Source organism: Seriola dumerili, unplaced genomic scaffold, assembly GCF_002260705.1.
Source record: "Seriola dumerili isolate Sdu_G_001 unplaced genomic scaffold, Sdu_1.0 BDQW01000134.1, whole genome shotgun sequence".
NCBI classification, from domain to species: Eukaryota; Metazoa; Chordata; class Actinopteri; order Carangiformes; family Carangidae; genus Seriola; species Seriola dumerili.
Window position 1 is genome coordinate 1,770,866 of NW_019174389.1, and position 20,341 is coordinate 1,791,206.

Consider the following 20,341-nt stretch of genomic DNA (forward strand, 5'->3'; position numbering starts at 1 on the left):
TGTGTGTGTGTGTGTGTGTGTGTGTGTGAGTGAGTGAGTGTGTGTGTGTGTGTGTGTGTGTGTGTGTGTGTGTGTGTGTGTGTGTGTGTGTGTGTGTGTGTAGTGACTGCAGACACACAGAGAGTGAGCAGAGCAGCACTTTTACGGGACCGCTTGCTGCTGAGGGCCCCAAACCACAGGCATTACCCAGACCCACATTGTTGTGCAACTCCCGCCCTAAAGCGATTATGCACGGTGCCTGTCAGACTGGCCTGGCATTATCACACAATCACACATGCATTCAGGGCTCTCTATCACATACATGAATGCTCACTGGGAGCTCTGGAGCTGGCTGGCATGGGTGGAAATTTAAATGCGCACTTTAATCAGAAGTGCTGTTATGATTGTGCGTCAGACAGCTGGTTTCCCGCTTCTGTTGCCACAGGAACTAATAGTTTGTTTCGAGGTCAAAGTGCATAACAGCGTAACCGAAGCGCACTCAGGAGTGTTCAGTTTAGGTTTGCACTGGTGTTGAAACATTGCAGCATTATTGTCTGTGTTGTATAGCGAGGCTATTGGCTGACATAGTGTTTGTAAAAGAAACACCCCACAGAAGGGAGAGGTTACCAGCAGTTAGGTTTCACTTGACATTAGCTTCTACTAGCAGACACTGCATGGACTAAAACTACAATACTAAAATACATTTCTCTTAGCAATTTCCAGAGCAAGTGTGGAATGTTATTGTTTTCCCACCATGACTGATAAAAAATTTGTTTTAATGGGAGTATTTTTTACAAGATATAAACCGTCATTTAGGATTTTGGGCGTAGACATGGTGTACTGTCTGAGGGTGGCATCTTTAGTTTCAAGTGTGGCTCCCCATTCAGGTTCTAGGAAACACAGCAGTGCCAGGTAGGTCAGATTAGACATGTAGCCACATGTGTACTCATTTCTCTCTGAAATAATCGTCATTCACCTCCCGATCCAGAATAATTATTTTAATCCTTTTAAGACGTTGTCATTTGGGGTTTTATTCTGTTTAATTTGACATGTAATGATTGTTTCACAGATTTTTATCCATTCAGACGTATGAGTAAAATGAAATGTTTGTAGTTGTTGGCCTTCTTCGACCGTGGAGCCGTTTTTTGCATCTGCGCATCTATATATCCCACATCCTCTATTCTGCAGTAATACTGGAGATAACATACTGTTGCACTTATATTATCTGCAGATGCAACTTGCTATCATTTCTCTCTAGCGCTCTTGATGGCAAAAAAGAGGAAAAACTCGAATTCTAAAAAGGAACATTATTAATTTAGTGTTGCAGAAATTGAAAAAAACAACTGTCTAATATGTTAGTTTTGACATTTTCCGTGTCAGCACATGTAGCTGGATGTAGTGATTGTTTTTATTGCACGTTTCAGCCTGACAGGAAGTGGCTGCTTTGAGAGCAGTTCAAGGTATGCAGTACCAGGGCAGTGATGTCATCAGGAGGGGAAGTAACACTGAGCGTGACACCAGATTCAGTGGCTTCTTCCTCTTCCAGTGTTTCCTTCATTTTTTTTTTCGTTCTTCCTCTTAGCTCCACTCAGAGTTGGGAAATTAATCAGTTTTATTGCCGATCACCCCCTCAATACGATCAATATAAATTACCACAATACTCATATGGAGATACTGAGGTAATCGCTCTGTAGTTCACTCACAATCAGCTAAATAATACTTGATTTGAATAGAGCCAAAGTAAATGCTGGAGTGAGGCTTTGGTTTACTCATGTGCACCTCCTGTCCTGACCTCTACGGCTGCCAGCTTGATAATGGCCCCTCTGATTCAGGATGCCAAGTCCAGGTCTTGGTGCCCTGGTTTAATGTCACACTTGCTGTCTACTGTGCCTCACAAAAATGTGGCCCTCGCTATGACAGATGAGGTTCTTTTAATATTCATCAGTGGATATTTTGAATGTAGAGCAGAATTTCTGTTCGTACTTATCTATTAGTTCAAAAGGGAAAAGAAAACACTAATGACACTTTTAAGCTTTTAGATTTTTTCGGGCAACAGAATAAACATAGTAGCACACAGCAGCTGTCATTGTGAGACCTTTATTTAGTATAGCAACACACTTACAAAGCAGTGAATGTGTTTCATCCAATGGCGCCGGTGTAAAAGCAACGAGACCAAATACCAACAACTCTAGTGATAATTGAAAAATAAAACAATTGTAGAGAAGTGTCCAAGACCAATATTATTATGTTAAACAACATTTCAAAACGTGAGGATATAACCATGACAATCGGAGCGGAGTCACCTTGTAGTCATCAGTTGCTGATCATTTGAATTAAGTCTTCTTTTGTGATGTGTCACTGTTATTTCCTTTTCATAATGAGCCTATGAAAAAAAAAACTACTTTGTGATAAAAGGACTATAATGGCCACATAAGGTTTCTTCTGTTGTTTTTTTCTCTGGAAACATATTTTTTTGCAGAGAATGAGTCATGTTAATTTTAGAACCAGTACATTACAGCCTGATTTACAGACTGCTTTATGGACGTTATAAATATCTAAAGAGTTAAAAGCATCAGGAAGAAAAAATTGAAAACCAAATAATTGTCCTTCATGAGTTAACAGTTCTTCATCCAACTTGTGGCCAGTTACTTGCTCAGTCTAGCACAATACAAGTCAGTTACCTTCACAAAGGTAGCAAAACTAAGATGGCGTCCCGCACTGTATGTCTTTAAAGAAATCTCCTTATTTTTTTTTGAAAAATAACTTTAGAATCACACTTTTTCAAGCTTTCACCTGGAAGTGATGTACTTGTTTTTTCATCCCTTGAAAGGAGTTTCTTAGGGCAGTTTACCATTTATCTTTGTACCCGTAATGTATGTTGTTCAACTCTACTTAAACATTAAAGGAGCTATTTGTAAGTTTTTCTATTGCTATGTAGTTAGCGTTAGCATTAACAGCTGTTTACTTACCAGTCTAGAAGAAACATTGTGAGTTCAGCATCAAACTTCTTTTCTATACTCACCAACAGCTGTCTCCAGCAGTGGAAAGCAACGCCAATGTTAACTCTTGTATCTATCATGTCTTTTCTTCTACTAGAGTTAGCATGCTAACCAGCTAGCCCCAGTGACTCACTGTAGCCTCCAATCTGCCCCGAAGATGTAGCTCTGTTCAGTGGGTGTATTATTAGCTCTTGTATTACAAAGACAACGATGACTGAAGCTCAATCACCACCACCCCGGCAAGAAACATTTGATGGCAGAGAAAACTTACAAAAAGCCCCTCTAAGATTTTGCTTTAGATTTTCCAGGACAGACCGACACACAAGAAAGACAGTATGAAACTACAAGGACATGGCTGTTACACAGACAAGACACACCAGTGGAGAAGAGGAGAGAAAGTTTTGCTCCAACACATAAATATACTCTCTCTTTTTTTTCTTCCTTTTTTTAAACAAAGAATTTCCTTAACAGGAACAGACACCAGAAGTGAATATTGTGAGTCCAACAATGACCTTGTTATATAACACAGAGAAGAGGGTAAGGCGTTGTGAGTCCAGGAATGACCTTATTGTGTCCTGTAAGCCACTCCCTCCCTTATGCAGACATGACAGAGATGATGCAGAGAAGAAGCTTACATATGCCTCAAACCATTCCCTCCCATCTACATTTTTCATGATAATAGATTTTAACAGCAAATAGGAGAGAAAAACAGATTAATTCAGAATTTTGGTATCATTACGGTATTGTCTTTCACAATTTGACCAGTTGGATGTATTTTATGTCCTTGCATATGGATGTTGATCAACTGCCTGCTGAAAAAAATCAGATTTCAGATCATAGTGGACATGAAGGGAGAAAAGTAACCATGGCACCTAACCTCCTGTGTATAAATTTAACCACACTAATGGACAATTGTATTAACCTTGCAATAGGTTTGGGACAATACCATAATGATGCTAGAGAAATAGATTTGTTATGCTCTGTCCCTCAAGCCTTTGGAAGTTATACCTCCACAATCTCATACAGTGGGTTACCTGGCATTGTAAGAAAAGCATAGATATAGTCGGGCAAACCCACCTTTACTCTCCGACATAGACAAGTTCTTATGATTTATTCTAGGTTTTTTATCTTTCCATGGAAATTGAGAGAACATAGTATTCATTTCTTGCAAACAAAAGTGAGAGATTTTATCTTCGTTTTTTTCAGCCACACTGACTCCCACGAAATTAACACAGAAAAGAAGAGCACCAATGAGAGAACCTCTCAACCCTGTAACCGAATGGACTTTTAATGTTGGAATCAACATCCAGCCATAAAAACAGCTTGGGGATATCCCCGTGTTTGCTAGGTTGAACTGGGGTAACAAGCATATAAATATAACCCCCCCACCACCACACCCACACACACACACACACACACACACACACACACACACACTCCCCCCACCCTCCTTCCCGTGGTGGGGCAGGCCTGTGGACGCAGGCCGCCTCACAGGCACCCAGCAGTGGTCCACACACTGCATCTTTATCCAGGCAGAGCAGGCAGCAGCCCAGCCCAGCCGCTCTGCTGATCAGAGGCGAAAAATATCCCCGCTCCACAGACACAGCACTGTGCATTTACAGACTCACATTGTGTTGCACATAGCAACACATGCACATATTTTAGCATGGTAAGCTTTGCCAGCACAACCCGGGCCCTGTCTGTACACATGAGCTACGTGCTGCTTAAGTCTGAGTCAGGAAATCAGCGAGCACAAGAGAGAGCTCAGCATGTAAACACCGAGCTCTGATTGCTGCTGCTCACATGCTGCTGGGACATTATTTTAGAAATGTGTGTAACAGTTACCATAAACAACGTGTATAGTGAAACTAAAATACTAAATGTAATGTGAGTCAGTAATGCAGCCATTGTTTATGGGCCTTCCAGGTCAGGTGACATCAGTGTGGTTAAATCAATATTACACTATAAATAAGATTTTCTTTTTTCTTGTAGCAGGAACAATTTTCTGCTTGCTTTTCTGCTCCGTGCTTGCTTTCCGCTCAAAAAAATTTGAAACTTTTGAAAACAGTGTAAAATGTATAATGTTAATTCTCTTCTTGAGAAAATTTCTCTGAGAGTTATAGTTGAAGTTGAAGCTCTGATCATATCATTTCATAGCGTAACATCAACAATATTTAATATTTCTTGAATAACACTGCCTAAGAGAGAAACTAAATGCAAATTGCCAACTTAGCCATTGTTATGAAGTAAAAACATATTTGATTTTTTTTTTTTTTTAGTTCAGCTGAGTTTAAACTTCTCAAGGACAGCCCGAGAAGTCCAAATGTGAGACATGGCCAAACCAGAGGGAAATAGCAGATGATTTATTATTCTCCAACCAAACTCTGTTTGTTTGGATCCATTATAAGGGCAAATACTAAGTGGGGGAACTGTTTCTAAGATGTACAGTAAGAGCTTTTTCTGCCATTGTAATCCTGCTGGAAAAGCCTACCTGGACAAGGACCCCCTCTTTCCTTTTTCCTCTTGTTTTGCCCAGTCAGACTACAGAGTTTTGATTAGGAAGTGGTGGCTCTTGAACTCACTGTTTTCTTCAACCAGTCCCTTACGTTGCACCTGCCAGGGCCTCATTTTGCAGTGTTTTGCATAGAAACCAGAGGCATCAGTGGGATCAGTATCAGGACTGGCCAGCTCTTCCTGTGCGGATACAATGCAGCAGGAAGTTCTGCTAATAGCCCCTCCACTCCGCCACCCGTCTCACACTATCATACGGCGATGAAAGATCATGGAGTGTCAGTGGCTTTGCTGCTTCTCACCGTATGCACAAAACCACTCACTGACTATTCATCATTTGCCTGTAGCGTCTGTGAGACCGATCAATCTTCAGCTTAACCAATCACCATCCGCTCAGGCTTCCAAGTTCAGCTGTGTGTGTGTGTGTGTTTGGGTAGGGGAGGAGGGCATTTGGTTGCACTCAGATTCCTTGCAGAGGATTGTGAAAAGGACATCCTGCCAAGAGGCCGTCAGTAAATACATTTGCAGACAGATTTGCTTCTGCATGACTTGCGTTTTCTGCCTTTTCAATGGTAATATAACTCAGCATCTGACAATGACCATTTTAAAGAGGTACTTTCCTGGAAGTCATAGACTGCTACTTGGGCTCATAGAACTCCAAAGTGAATTTAAGGAGCTCCACACTGAGCGTTCTGTGTCCAGGGTCCTCCTCTCTCCCCTCGCGTTGCCAAATTCAATTATTGGAAGTTGACGTCAGCGGGTGAGAAAGGGACCTTTTCTGCTGCAACACGAGTGTGCGATCAGCTGTGGCCAGTAGTGTACGTGCATGATATCCCAGAGGAGCAAGTGAAAAGGACAAGAGAGGAATAGAAGACAAGGAAGAGGGGAGGGGAGGGGGCCGAAACAACCTATTTCTGGCTCTAACCATATCCTAGGGTCAGTTTCCATTTTTAATCTGAGACTTTTTTTTAAACACAGAAATTGTGGCATAACAGATTTCTTTTTATATCGCCGCTAACAGTGACTCGTTTATGCTGCTACAGCCAGTCCAACCTGAGGCGCTGTGCTGTGTTGCTCGCTGCTACGCAACATTAATGACAACAATCATTTCCTTTTCCCCAGACCATTTTAATGAAACCGAGGGTGTAAATAATAAAAAACACCCGAGGCTTTACATTTCCTGTGCCCTGCTTTTTTTTTTTTTTTTTTTTTTTTTTTTTTTTTTTTTTTATTTCCACTGCCCTGTATGATCATTGTTGTATTGACTTTAGTAAATAGGTCAGTGATTATCACTGGTCAGTTCAGTATTGGTGCTGATGATAACATATCAAACTGCAAACACATGAAGTCATCACAGGCTATTCAGATTGCTCTGTGGATGTGGTAGTGTGAGGGTGTGATGCTTTATTTTTGCGTGCGTGTGTGTGAGAGAGAGAGTACGTGTGTGTGGGTAGCTGAACATACGTTAAGATCAATACGTCCAGACTGCAACAGTTTCTCTGATATTCTGTCAGTTTCCTTTAATTACCAATAAAACACAACACTAAATCTACCACCCTGTAGACAAATTCCATATAAACAGATAAATAAAGCTGCCGTATGCCTCACAGTTCAAACATTTCCACCAATAACTAAATATCCCATGAAAGAAAATTAAAGCAAAATTTAGGTGCAGACACTTGCAATTCAATTAGTTATATCTTGTCTTTATTGACTTTTGATGTCCATTAAATAAATCAGAAATCTCCTTCATTAAAGAACCAGGCCGAAATCCCCCTTACTGACTTACGGCTCTTTAGTATAATTTAGTTTGTAAAGATTTCCCCCCCCCCCTCAGGTTTGCTTGATTTTTTTTAATTACTTCTAAAAATATCCGAGATACTTTTCGTGAAAACATAAACATATTTTCCTGCAAAACTATTTATTTAACAAAAGAAGCCAAACGTCTTTAAATGTTGAATATTGTCTAAGCACAACCATCTGTTTAAAGACTTTTTTCCTGAATAAATGCGCTCTAAAATTTTCCAAGTGAAGATGTAAATCAGAAAGTGTCTAATAAAAAAGCAAGCACATGAGATTATCTGAGCAGACATGTGATGTCAGCTTTCTGTGCTGGATCGTTTTTTGGTCCTTGACTACAGACACATTTCTCATATCATCTTCAGCCAAGAAGAACTGAAAATGTCTGTGTTGCTCTTTCCCCGTCTCCAGGTGTTATTACTTTGATTCTATGGCCAGTTTACCATAGTGTGCCGCCTTTATCAAACCTTCTTTTATAATCTACTGGAATCAGTTGCAATCTGTTCTCTGGATCACTAAAGTTCATCTGACACTGAGGGGAAAAAACCTGCTGTGAGTGTATCTTTTGATGACCTTGTGATCCCACAGTGGTGGTTCCCCATCACTCTGTGCCCCGCCATCTCACCTGGAGCTGTGTGCTCAGCCCCACGCTGCTGTTAAGCAGGCAGACCTGCTGAGCTGGTGTTAGCCTAATAACAGCTTTACACGTTTTCTGTCTTAACCGCACTGCTCTAACTCAGCCGGACTCAGCACAAAGCTCCAGACATGACCAAGCTACAGCTTTAGAAGCTACTTACTGTAGTGGTTAGAGATGGTGTGCTACCTACTGTATAGGTTGTCCTGTTCAGAGCCGCAGACATGACACAGAAAATAGCTACTTTCAGTGCAAGAACACACCTGCAGTTAAGGCTGAAACGTAGTTAACGAAAGGTGAAAAAGTTGCTCAGGACAGCACCGTTTCTCTCATGCGTTCAGTGGAAATAGTGCAGGGAAACCACACTTTTTCACCTCCATCAGTTCTATATCTCTGATAACTGCATGTGAAACTTTTCAGAGAGCTGATAGCGTGTGAGCTTGTACCTGCTGCACGCTTTCAGTCTCTGAGGAGGGAGCATTGCTGCAGACGGTATATACCTATAGCTGTATGGCCTTTGCAACTGAGGTTTCTCTTGTGGCTTCACTTGATTCAAAGCAGCCCTGCATGTAGGTGGTGTTCTCTCTTCTGGGGATTTTTTTCATTAGATCAGTTGACATTTGAGCAGCTATGAGAGCGTCAGCACCCGGCCATAGTGTCAGCATCTGTCTGGCACTCTGTCTCCAGCTTTCTGCAGGTACTTGGCAACTGTCTGCGAGAGAAAGTAGAACAGAGGTAGAAGGAAGGAAAGGAGGAGACAGCAGGAAAGGAGGAGACAGCAGGTAAGAAGAGAAGAGGAAATGTAAGAGTAGCAGATGACAGAAGACAAGGCAAGAAAGAGAGTGGAAGAAACGGAAGGAAACCAAATGAGGAAAGGAAAGGAGAGGACAAAGAAGGAAACGAGATGAAAATAATATGAAAGAGCCAAGAGAAGGCAATGCAAAGAGAGAAGGAGAGGAGATTAAAAGAGGGAGGAGACAAGAAAGGGAGGGAGGGAGGAGACGAGAAATAAAGAGAAGGAGAAAAGGAAGGAGAGGAAAAGGAGAGGGTGATGTACCGAACACTGTGGCCTTTCAGTAGTGCTGCCAGTGAGGGAGTTTAAACCAGCACAGTGTGTTCTTTACTGATCCATGCCCACTCTGTCACACACACAACCCCTCTTTCTCTACGTCTTAAACAGCCTACACTCAAAACACATTCTCCTGCACACACACACACACACACACACACACACTCACACTCACACACACACCACCCAGGCGTACATACTGCGGCCACTTGTTGAGTCATGACGTATCCAGTCATGTAATTGAGTTTCAGCAGTCACACGACAAAGTTAACATTACTTTCATTTAATAGATATAGTGTGACATCAGGGATGAGTGCCTGTAGCTAAACATAAACTCTCTGGCAGTGAGGGGTGGGTGGAGGTGGGGGGTGGGGGCAAAGCTAAATTTGCGGTGTCCACTTGGCTGACGACGCTGCGGCTTCGCATTCCATGCCTTTTTCTCTGCCTCACGACCGCCGCGTTTCCTGTGAGGCAGGAAGTCAGCTCTGTTTCCTGTCACTGTCCGCTTTCATGTGGTCACTTCCTCGTGTTTTGCCAGCGCCGCTCTGTTCTGTTGACTCAGAGAACGGAGGTGGTGCTCCTCGCGGTGGGCTCGGGCAGAACAGAGAGAAGTCTCTCTCTCTTTTTTTTTTTTTTTTTTATTATCTCTGGCTGCATGAGCAAGCCCTCAGAGAAACAGTAATGTCAGGTTACTGCCTGTTGTCACGGCATTTGTTATGATTGCATTCCTCAGTGCAAAAAAAAAGGTTTTCATTCACTTTAGCAATTCATAAATTGCAAACAACATTAAGTGTGTTGATATTATTTTGAGTGCAGGCTGATCTGTCAAAACTGTCTCCATGATTTGTTGCACTTTCTTTTTGGACAGCGTTCGTGTCATATTTTTGTACAACACGAGATAGGAGCGTCCTCCAGCAGCAGTAATCAGCAGAGTTCAGCTCTGTGAAATCGTAGGTTTTGTAACCTTGCTGAGGAATGTTGATTGTGATGACTGCCTGGCTGGGAATCCTGCCTTTACTGTTTCCTAAGAGATACTAACAAGTTGGCTGTGATTACAATTGAACTTTGCACACGGTGATTAGCTGGAATGTTGAGATTCCTGTGTACTGCAGCCAGAGATAAATCATTGTCACATACAGTGGCAGGATTAAAAAGGAACAGACTCTTAATTTGAAACAAAATAAATAAATATATCAAAAAAAAAAATAAAATGTTGAAGGCTATTCTGTATGCATGTTTGTGTGTGTGTGTGTGTGTGTGTGTGTGTTCATCCCCCAATCAATTTTCAAACCACAATATCACAGGCTGCAGTGGAGTGAGCAACAAAATCAGCACCATACTGCGCTACTGCCATTCTTTTAAAAACATAAGCTGGCACTCACACACACACACACACACACACACACACACACACACACATGCTCGCACACACACAGTGGGAGAGGCTTTTCCATTGGCCCCATCAGTCACCCTCAGCCACACTCCCCACATAGCACATCGAGTTCTGGTATTTCCCATCAGAACAGTTTTTTAATGACCCTTCACTTGTACTCCCTCTCCTGCATCAAGACTTTTTAAACTTAAAATGTTTTCGATGCTCACACCACCCGGCGTACTGACTGTTACGTAAGCCAAAATAGAAACCAGAGCGTCTGAAGTGGGGTTTGTCTCAGTCCTTTCTGTCATCAGGATGATATAGGGCTGCAACAGGACATCCCGGCGTCTGCGCTCACATTGCAGTCATTCCTTGTTGCAGCACAGCTGAAATTACCAGCACTCTTAGTGGTCATGGGAAAGAGAGGCTCATGACCAGACTTTACTCCTCGCCTTTTGTCATAGCTACTGATGTGCAGTAGGAGGGGTGGGGGTGGGGGGGGTCGGGTTGTGGGGGGTGGGGAGAAAAGCATTTGCTAGGCTAATCAGGGAAGGACTGTCACGTCCCTCAGATCATGCAAACTAGACGGACGTTATTGGCTGGGAGAGTCGGGTCACTTGATTCAGAGGTAATTTCATTCATTTGTTAAGGGCCCAGTGTTCAGGAGAGCCCTCATGTGCCCTGCAGCCTGAGGTCCTCGAGTGAGGAGAGGGAAGGAAAAGTGGATACAGAAAGTAGATGAAGACACGTTAAAAAAAAGGAAAAACGACAGGAAAACGAAAGAGGGTTTTGTGGCTGAAGTGGAATGTAATAGTATTTGATAGAGCAGATTAGTTAAGTGATTGATCAGATGACTGCCTGGAATTGACAATGTTGTTAATTAATTAATTAAAGGGGCGCGCCACCAATTTTGCAAACTGAAGTCAGAAGCTTGTGAAAACAGCTGTATGACATCAGCTCTGGAGGGAGCCTCAAAAATTGCTCTGATGATGTCAAAGTGATGTCATCAGGGTTAATTCAGCTTGGGCATTTGAATTTGAAAGATGTTTGATTTAACAATTAGGGAGGTTCTAATGAAAGATGATATCAAGTTGCATTATGGGAAATGTATACAGTGTTTTAAGAGCTTGAATCCATATGAGGGACTTAAAGTCGGGATATCTCGGCTTCTTATGCTTTGATTTTGACCCAATTTTATGGAAATGCAGCACTAAATGGCTGGAGTCTTTAATCTGGAGTCATTTATTAAGCAAAAATGCCAAACTACTTTATTTCAAATGCAAGAATTAGCTCCTTTTCTCTGTTTTATATCTTTGTAAATTTAATATCTTTCAGTTTTGGATTGTTGGACAAAACAAGCAATTTGAAGACATCACCATGAGCAATGGAAAATCTCATAGACTAAACAACCCATTGAAGTACTTAGTTGGGAAATTAATCAACAATGAAAATAATTGTATTGTGGGTTGGAGGGGGATGAGATTTCACAGTCAAGATTGAGAGGAGATGGCAGAGAAGCAGAGGTGAAGGCAGAGCAGAGGGCAGACTGTGAACCAGATGTGAAGCAGTGACTCACAACGGGAACGGGCTTGATGACGTTAGCCACTATGCACGCTAAGCTCTGCGTGTGTGTGTGTGTGTGTGTGTGTGTGTGTGTGTGTGTGTGTGTGTGTGTGTGTGTGTGTGTGTGTGTGTGCAGTGCGCGCGCGCGTGTGCCGGGAGTTCCAGCCTTTCTTCCAAAACAACAAGCTTTACGCATGCACAGTAATGTCTGGCCAAGGCTCATTACTTCATGTTATGGCCCGGACACAAAACAAGCCAGGCCATCACAGAGCCAGAGTGTAAATTACTCTCTGAGGGTAGATGGTCACTTAAACAACAGTTCGGGCTGAGTTACAGTTTTTAAAAGTTAAAACAGGCTGAAGGAAAAATGAGCTCTGAAATGCTCAGTCCCAGTACAGTAGCAGTTCCAGTAAAGCAGGACAGAAACGGCCTCTCACTCTCTGTGGTTTGCTCAGCTGACGTTTGCCCAATATTCTCGCTGTTTTGTTTGCCGTGTTTTAATAATGCTTCACTAGCTTCCTGACAAAAATGAGTTTTTCCACCGGGGGTGTCACTAAGCAACGTTAGAGTGCAGAATTAATGTGTCTGTAAGGAGAAAAGATTAGTCTGTTTCCTCCCTTTGATTCTGTGCTCGTTTAGACAAGACACGTAGTCAGGTGGAATGTGAGCGTTGGTACAATGGTGTTTTACAATGGGCCCCTCTGTTTTTGTAAAGGAAATAAAGGCCCACTTGTACAGTATGTTTGGAGATAAGAGTGTCTGCAGTTTAATCCTTGCTCTGTTCAGGATGTATTGCTCATGGAGTAAACTTATTGACACCTATCGTATGTGTGTGTGTGTGTGTGTATGTGTGTGTTTGTGCACATGTGTTTCTTTGAATAGCAAATGGCATTAGATTGTTGAGTGAACTTAAAATCTCCCCTTTCTCCTCTGTAAGTCAGCTTTCAAGCCCAGTGTGTGTTTTCTAAAAGAGAGCCACCTGTACAGGGGGATTTGCACTTGAATGCGAAAGCAGTTCTGAGGTGTTCTGGGAAAAGGGCAAACACAAATCTCTGCCATTTGTCGGCCACTCACCCAGCTCTCCTCTTTTTTCTCGTTCTCCCTCGTCTTCCAGAACTCCATCAGACACAACCTGTCGCTGCACAGCCGCTTTGTCCGCGTCCAGAATGAGGGGACGGGCAAGAGCTCGTGGTGGATGTTAAACCCAGAGGGCGGGAAGAGCGGCAAGTCCCCGCGACGCAGAGCAGCCTCCATGGACAACAACAGCAAGTTCACCAAGAGCAGAGGAAGAGCAGCCAAGAAAAAGGTAAACAAATAAAGGATCCATCTAGTGCTTTTGAGCTAAGAGGTTGCAGATATTTAATTTCTGAATTTTCTTCCACTGTCTCTCAAATAAGAATTCACCAACAGATAAATGGGTGTTTTGATAAATATTTTCATTATCATTTCCTCTACATTACAATAAACAAATGCAATTTTATTAGACTTTGTTATTCCCGAGATCACATCATGGTATTTGACATGACTATTAGGTATTTGATTTTTTTTAATACCAGCCAGCCCTGTGTTTTATTTCCAGTGGTCTCATATGTTACACTGTCTCTCCACAGCTGTCCCTGCAGGGCGGCCCTGACGGAGGCGCAGACAGCCCCGGCTCCTACTCTAAGTGGCCTGGCAGCCCCAACTCCCACAGCAACGATGACTTTGATGCATGGAGCAGCTTCAGGCCTCGGACCAGCTCCAACGCGAGCACTCTGAGCGGCCGCCTCTCACCCTTCATGCCTGAGGATGATCTCGGAGAGGCAGATGTGCATATGGGCTACCCGGGACCCCCGGGGGCCAAAATGACAGCCACGCTGCCCAGCCTCACGGAGATGACTGGCTCTCTGGGACACAGTTCTGAGAATGTTATGGAAAACCTTCTGGACAACCTGAACTTGCTCTCGCCCAACAATTCTCAAGTTGGAGGAGGAGCGACGACCCCCGGCTCCTCCCAGTCCTCCCCATCTCCTATGATGCAGCCGAGCCCTGGGTACCCCACATACAGCTCCCCCAGTATGGTGACGCAGCCTCAGCAGGAGTATCGCAAGTGTGTGTATGGTCAAGCGGGAATTAACACCCTGTCACCCATGCCGCTGCAGACACTGCCAGAGAGTAAGCCCGGCTTCGGGCCGGGTTTGGGCCAGTACAGCTGCCCTGCAGGGCTCCTGAAGGAGCTGCTGACGTCAGATACAGACCAGCACGGAGAGCTCATGCCGTCAGTGGACACCGTGGTGTCTCAGTCCAGCGGAGGCTGCATGTTGCCGCCATACAGCAGCAGTCAACACGCAGCCAAACTCATGGGAGGAGGAAACGGTCACCTGCACAGTCTCTCTCACACTCACCCCCACAATGTGCACAGCCAAGCCCCCACCACGTCACCGGCTATGAACGGCCGCTTGCTCATGTCCCTGAGCCACAGCGGGGGCACCACGCGTTTGCCTACGGCCAAAAGCCCCATGCAGATGCCTTATGGCCTCTCCAGCCACCTCGGTGGGGGAGGCATGCCTGGCGGCTTCTGCCCTCTCAACACCAACGGATACGGTCGACCCGGCCTGGCACCACCCTCACACCCAGAGAAGCTGCCCAGCGACTTGGACGACATGTCCATCGAGAAGTTTGAGTTTGACATGGAGACGGTCCTCCATGACACTCTGATGGACGGGGATTCACTGGACTTCAACTTTGAGCCAATGGTGACCCAACAGGGTTTCCCCCACGGGGTGAAGACCACCACACACAGCTGGGTGTCAGGGTAAAAAAAACTGTAGTACGAAAAAAGTTCTGTTCGTCCGGACTGTTGTTGTTGCTGTTTGGCAAAAGACAGAATCAGAACTCATCTGAGACAACAAAAAAAATAAAAATATCGTAGGATGTTTAATCCTCATCCCAACATCATCTGCGGTTTCTGTACCATCAACATTTCTGTTTCACAAATACTCCAGCAGACTGAGACTGGTCACGATCTGCTGAGGATGCAACACCATTAGAGCCCCCGAACTGAAGAAGATGAAATCAGAATTATTTTTGAAATCTCACATATTCTGTACAAACTTAAGTGCCAAACATTTTTGCCTTAACGTAAGAGCCAAACTGAAACACACCTCCTCTGGTTTCCTCACCAAGGTTAGAAATACTATACAGTGGTTTTGTCTGCGAGTGACACTGCCAACTCCATCTCATCATCAGCAGCACAATCTGTTTACTTTGTCTCCACAATCAAACTTTTTGTATGTACAGTTTAGGGATAATTGATTACCACTACGGACAAATTATGAAGGTAATCTGGCTCATGGGTTCGTGGACTGACATGATGTAAAGTGAGAGACTTCTCAAGGGATCCTCGGATGATGTTACATAATAACTCACTTTGTTATCGCCTGAATGTACATAATGTCATCATACCGTTTGTAAAATCAGGTCTTGTAGTGTATTTTATAAGACTGTAAATAGTGTTTACAGAATGGAAGCAAAAATTAAGGCAGCAGAAATGAGCTCACAAAGAAAACTGGATCAGATTCTTTCAAACGCACGTTGAGTGGACGGATCTGTGCTTTGAGAATCCTTCTCAATCAGGCTGTAAAATGGTAATACACTCTCTGATTTGTTGTACATACATTACGAATGTATATTAAAATGATGTAGTAGGTGTTTACTAGATTTAGTATATATTTGAGACCTAAATTATTTGTGGTTTAATATAGATTTATGCTGGTGCATAACCTGCGCTCGGATGTCAGAATTGTCCTGAGCCGTTCGTCACTCTGAACCTTAATACCACAGGGGCCTATTTATTGTGCCTAACAGAGTAGACTGCAGGCTTGAAGGGTTTTATATTGTAAATGTCTACGGTCCAGAAGATACTCAAATCCAGCAGCCTTGAAGAGAAGTACAGTGAATTCTTTATTTTCAGCTCCCTGCTTTCATAAGAAGAAGCGAGCAGGCTGCAGGTGTTTCCTGAGCGCTTAGGAGGTCGAGGCAGGTTGGAGAAAAGATATTCTCACACACACAAGGCTGAGTCCAAGACCTGCTAGAGATTGCCATTGAAGTCACTGTGAGATACCAGCCGGTCCCCCTGTTCAGTTTCAGAACGTTTTCTTCTCTGTCTCAAAAGGTTAGCCTGACTGATGTAAAACAGTACAGTATGATTCCTCTGATGCCATCTATAGGATCAGCTTTTTAATGAGACTCCACTTTCAGTCTGCCCCTCCTACCTCTACCTGTCTCTGTGTCTTTTTAAACATTTGATATAACGGTAACACGTGATAGCTTGATAGCTCCAGTCATTTTTTTCTTTTTTTTTTCTTTTTAATAACACGTTTATTTTTGAAAGTTTCCCCTGAAAAGTGCTACTAAGTGTTAAGTATCTTATCTAGCTTGTATATTTGCATTTTCCCACTTCTCCCACTTATTGCTGTACTAACAATGAGCTTGTCAGCCTGTCGATGACTTGTTACGCAGAGTCACATGTAGTGTGCAAGATTGTGGCGACCTTTGTGAAGATGGTGTGTGTAAACATGGCTGCTTCTCATGAAGTTGTCTGGTTCGGTGGCTAAAAGACCAAGTGGCTTAGAGATAACTAAAACTGAAAACTGCCTATTCGACATTAATGTTTATTGATTGATTTATACGGAAACCACATATATCAGTGTGTGTCTGATCATGTGTTGGCAAGGACTGGGAGTATGCAGGTTTTTTTTTTTATTTTTTTTACTAATGAGTTCACCTCCATCTGCAGGAGGAAAGCTCTTTAAATTAGTTTTGGTGTTTGGCTGAAATGAAAACTTGCACACTCCACAAACCAGTAATGGCACAAGATCTGACACGGCTGGCTGAGATTTTTAAGAAAGCCATGGAGCGGGCAGGTTTAAGAAGAGTAAAATGAAATTCTTAACATTTCAAAAGGCTCTGCAGAGAAGCCGTGAAAGAAGCTGCTGTTTGGCTTTGGTGCCAGGTGTTGCCTTTTCTTACCCAAACATGCCATAATGTACTATAGCCAAATTTGCCTTTGAAGTTAAAGTGATATATTTAGCATTTTTATCATGTGATATGTTCAGAATTATATATATTTGTGCCGGTCACTCAAGTCAGGATAAACTGTAATGAATCCATGTAGTCAGTGTCACAGGGTTCACTCTAAAAGTAAAAGAGCTGTACTAAGTAAATTATATCTCTACATTTTTAAATGATTGAATCTATGCATTGTATTCCTTAATTTTATGTTGCTATTGTTATATTTTCTTTTTTTCTTTTTGAACTTATGACAGAGATATTTTATTGTAACATAGCGCTGTGAGATATTATGGTGTCGTTGTTGTCAAAACTCTATGTTCCAGATAGTTATATGGGAAAAAAATGAAGTTTATTTAGAAAATAGATGATGCAGTGATTGATATGCTAAGCTTTTGTAAACTGACAATGTTGTATTTCTTGTATTTAGCCACCGTTTTTAGAAAATAGCATCAAAAAAACAAATTACTGAAAAAAAAAATGTTAAGATATATTGCATTTTTAAAATGAAAAACACAATATTTAGTCTGTCAGAGAAGTCCTGCTCAGAATGCAGATTCTGGACCAATTTTTGTAATTTTATGAATAGAAAGATATTGCACTTTTACTTACATTTTATAACAAAGTGCTCCTCGTAACACGAGGAAGAGTACCCAATACATATTTTAAAATGAAAATCTGTTACATTTAACTTATACAGGTATACAGGAATAAATTGGAATTGTGACGTGTGATTTGCAATCAATAAGAATATGTAACTTGTTCAATATTAATGTATTAAGACCTGAATAAATGTACTTCTGTGTTAAAGATGTGTCCGATCTGTCATTCAACAATGAGATAGGTGCAGAAGAAGTTGATATGAGCACTTTGGAGCTTTGGTTTGGTACAAAGGTGTTTTAGAGGCGGAGCTGCTCTGCAGGTAGACACATAATCCGTGACCATTCAGTGACCATGAAATGAGCTTGACAGTTCATTAGTGGTTGTTTCAGTCTACATTATTTTGTTACATATAAATAATCTAGTTGGTTGTTTAAAACATTAGAAGGTGGGGACGAGTAACCACTGTTTTTCACATTTAAATCAGTTAAAGGTCAGTGGTCATGAAAAGTTTAATTTTACTTTCAACAGTAACGAAACTGTTGCAGCTGCTCACACCTTAGAAATCTTACTGCTATTTGACATTTTGTAGCAATCTAGAGTCTGAATCTGTGACTGCAGCCACCCACTGCTACAATCATTATTATTAGTCTGATCATCATTATTACCTCCACTGAGGAGGTGGAGGGATGGGGCATGGGCCAGGGAAGAAACCATTATATTTTGGTGCAGATCCGGTTAAAGCGGGTGGGTCATTTGTCTCAAGTCTAATTCAAAGTCAGAGTCAAGTCCAGTCTTGAATAACTGTTGGTCAAGCAAGTCTCAAGTCCTCAAATCTGTGACTCTAGTCTGACTTGAGTCAAGTCACGTGACTCAAGTCCCCCTTATCTGCATTGCAGTAAGCTAGATGGTCAACATGATCGAAATATAAATATGTAAAAATAATGATGACCTGCAATACATTTATATATAAACATAATAATAAAGGAAGCAGAGGACAAACGGCTAATTTGGCCATCTTAAACTAAGATAACATGTTGGCTAACACTTTAATTTTCATCTATGGCTTCTAGCAAGAATTCTGGGCTTCATAATATCAGCTACTGATTAACCAATGATTCCTGCCTCCAGAGCAGTCTGTTGCTGATTTATAGTTACACATATTACATATTACTTCTCTAGCACTGAGCATTGTACCCTAAAACCTGTCTCTGTCTTGGCAGGTCATGATTAGTGGGTTGTCTGGCCAGAAGGTCACATTTTTGTACCAAGTAATTAGATAACTGAAATTTCCAGGTCAAAGTGACACATGCTGCCTTATAAAACCTACAGTACTTGACAGATCTGCTACTAAGTGTAGTAAGATCTGAAATAATGTAGCACTGGCTAAATCAGGAGCTAGTTGGCAAAAGCCATTATAACCCATAATCCCATAATCTGAGAATTAAAGTATATGCAGAGTAAAATAAGCATATTCTCTGCCTTTGTCTTCCATTCAGTCTCCACACTTAAAAACTGGAAAGTACACATTGTCACAGGAGGATAAAGGATCCCAGATCAGGAGATTTAAGCCATGTGCAGAGGCTTGTTTTATAAAAGACTGAAAATTCTCTACTCATGTGCTGTACTCCCAGTCCTGGCGTCTCATTTCTTCCCTATAATGATTCCTCCTGGCTTTTCCTTACAGCCACATTCCGCACCATGCACCCCCTACCACTGAACCCAGTCACCCCAGACAGCAAACTGCACCGCCTCTCCCGACCCCACTGTCTTTGACTTTGACTTGTAAGTAAAAGATAACCTTTAACTAGAAAGGCCACTGGGGAATAGTCTCATAAAAGGTTCTGGCTAAGAAGGATTCTTAGGAAGTTGAAGTCAAGATTCGTTCCAGTGATCAGCTCTTTTTCTTTACCATCTTTTCTCCTCCTGCTCTTTCCTACAGGGCTGCATTTCACATTGGAGAAAATTTCTGTGAAATGAGTTTCAGCATCTAGTTACTGCAGCTAAAATGAATCCCATCCCAGAGACTTGACAAACCTACGTTATCTACATGCACACTAGAACAGTCAGTCTAGCCAGCGGCATGTTGAGGAGAGCTTGGAAGACACAACTTAGTGGCACAATTTATGTTTCAGCTGCCCCTGTGTCCAGGGAAAAATCTGAATGTTTGTATTTCTTTACAGTGCACAGCAATGTGGGCCAAGGTTTTGGTGTCAGAGTGAAGAGGATGACGGGAGGGGGCTAGGCGCGCTGGGCGGTGCGCGGTGGGGGTGGGGGGGGCAGAGAGGAGCACTTGTGAGCACATAGCTGAGGAATGTGGGCGTGGACTCCTGCCAAAGGCATATGCGATCCTTATGTTCCCCTGGGTGCAAGAAGGCAAAATGCGGTTAGACGGTTGGGTCCATGTCAGGACACAGATGCAGTGTGAAGACATAGGAAAAGGCCATGGAGTTCACACTCTTTGCTACATTTGTGTTTTCACTTTTTTTTTGTGTCCAACTAGTGTTTTCTTGAGCTCATTTGAATTGAAAACAAGGAGTTAAAAAAAAAAATACAAAGGGCATTTCATTAAAAAAAAGAAAAAAAAAAAAAAAAGAACTCCTTAATTCTGAATTCTTGTCATTCCCCAAGTGGGACAGTTGAGTCAATATTTGCAAACACAAGACTCTCAGTACTAGAATACTGTGGCCAATAGTCGAAATTGTTATCAAAGACAATTCCTGGTACTTGTCCATTAAAATGTGCAGTTTTCCTGAATACAG

At 42.4% G+C, this 20,341-nt stretch overlaps 1 protein-coding gene across 1 annotated transcript in view; it reads left to right on the forward strand.

The window, feature by feature from the left end:
• The window catches only part of LOC111224434 (forkhead box protein O1-A-like), a 27,232-nt gene extending 10,557 nt beyond the window's left edge, over positions 1-16,675 (forward strand). The window contains exons 2-3 of the mRNA XM_022748917.1: positions 13,045-13,236; positions 13,541-16,675. Of these exons, the coding sequence (XP_022604638.1) occupies positions 13,045-13,236; positions 13,541-14,728 (1,380 nt within the window). The 3' untranslated portion in view covers positions 14,729-16,675. The remainder of the gene's footprint in view (positions 1-13,044; positions 13,237-13,540) is intronic.
• The last annotated feature ends 3,666 nt before the right edge of the window (positions 16,676-20,341 follow it).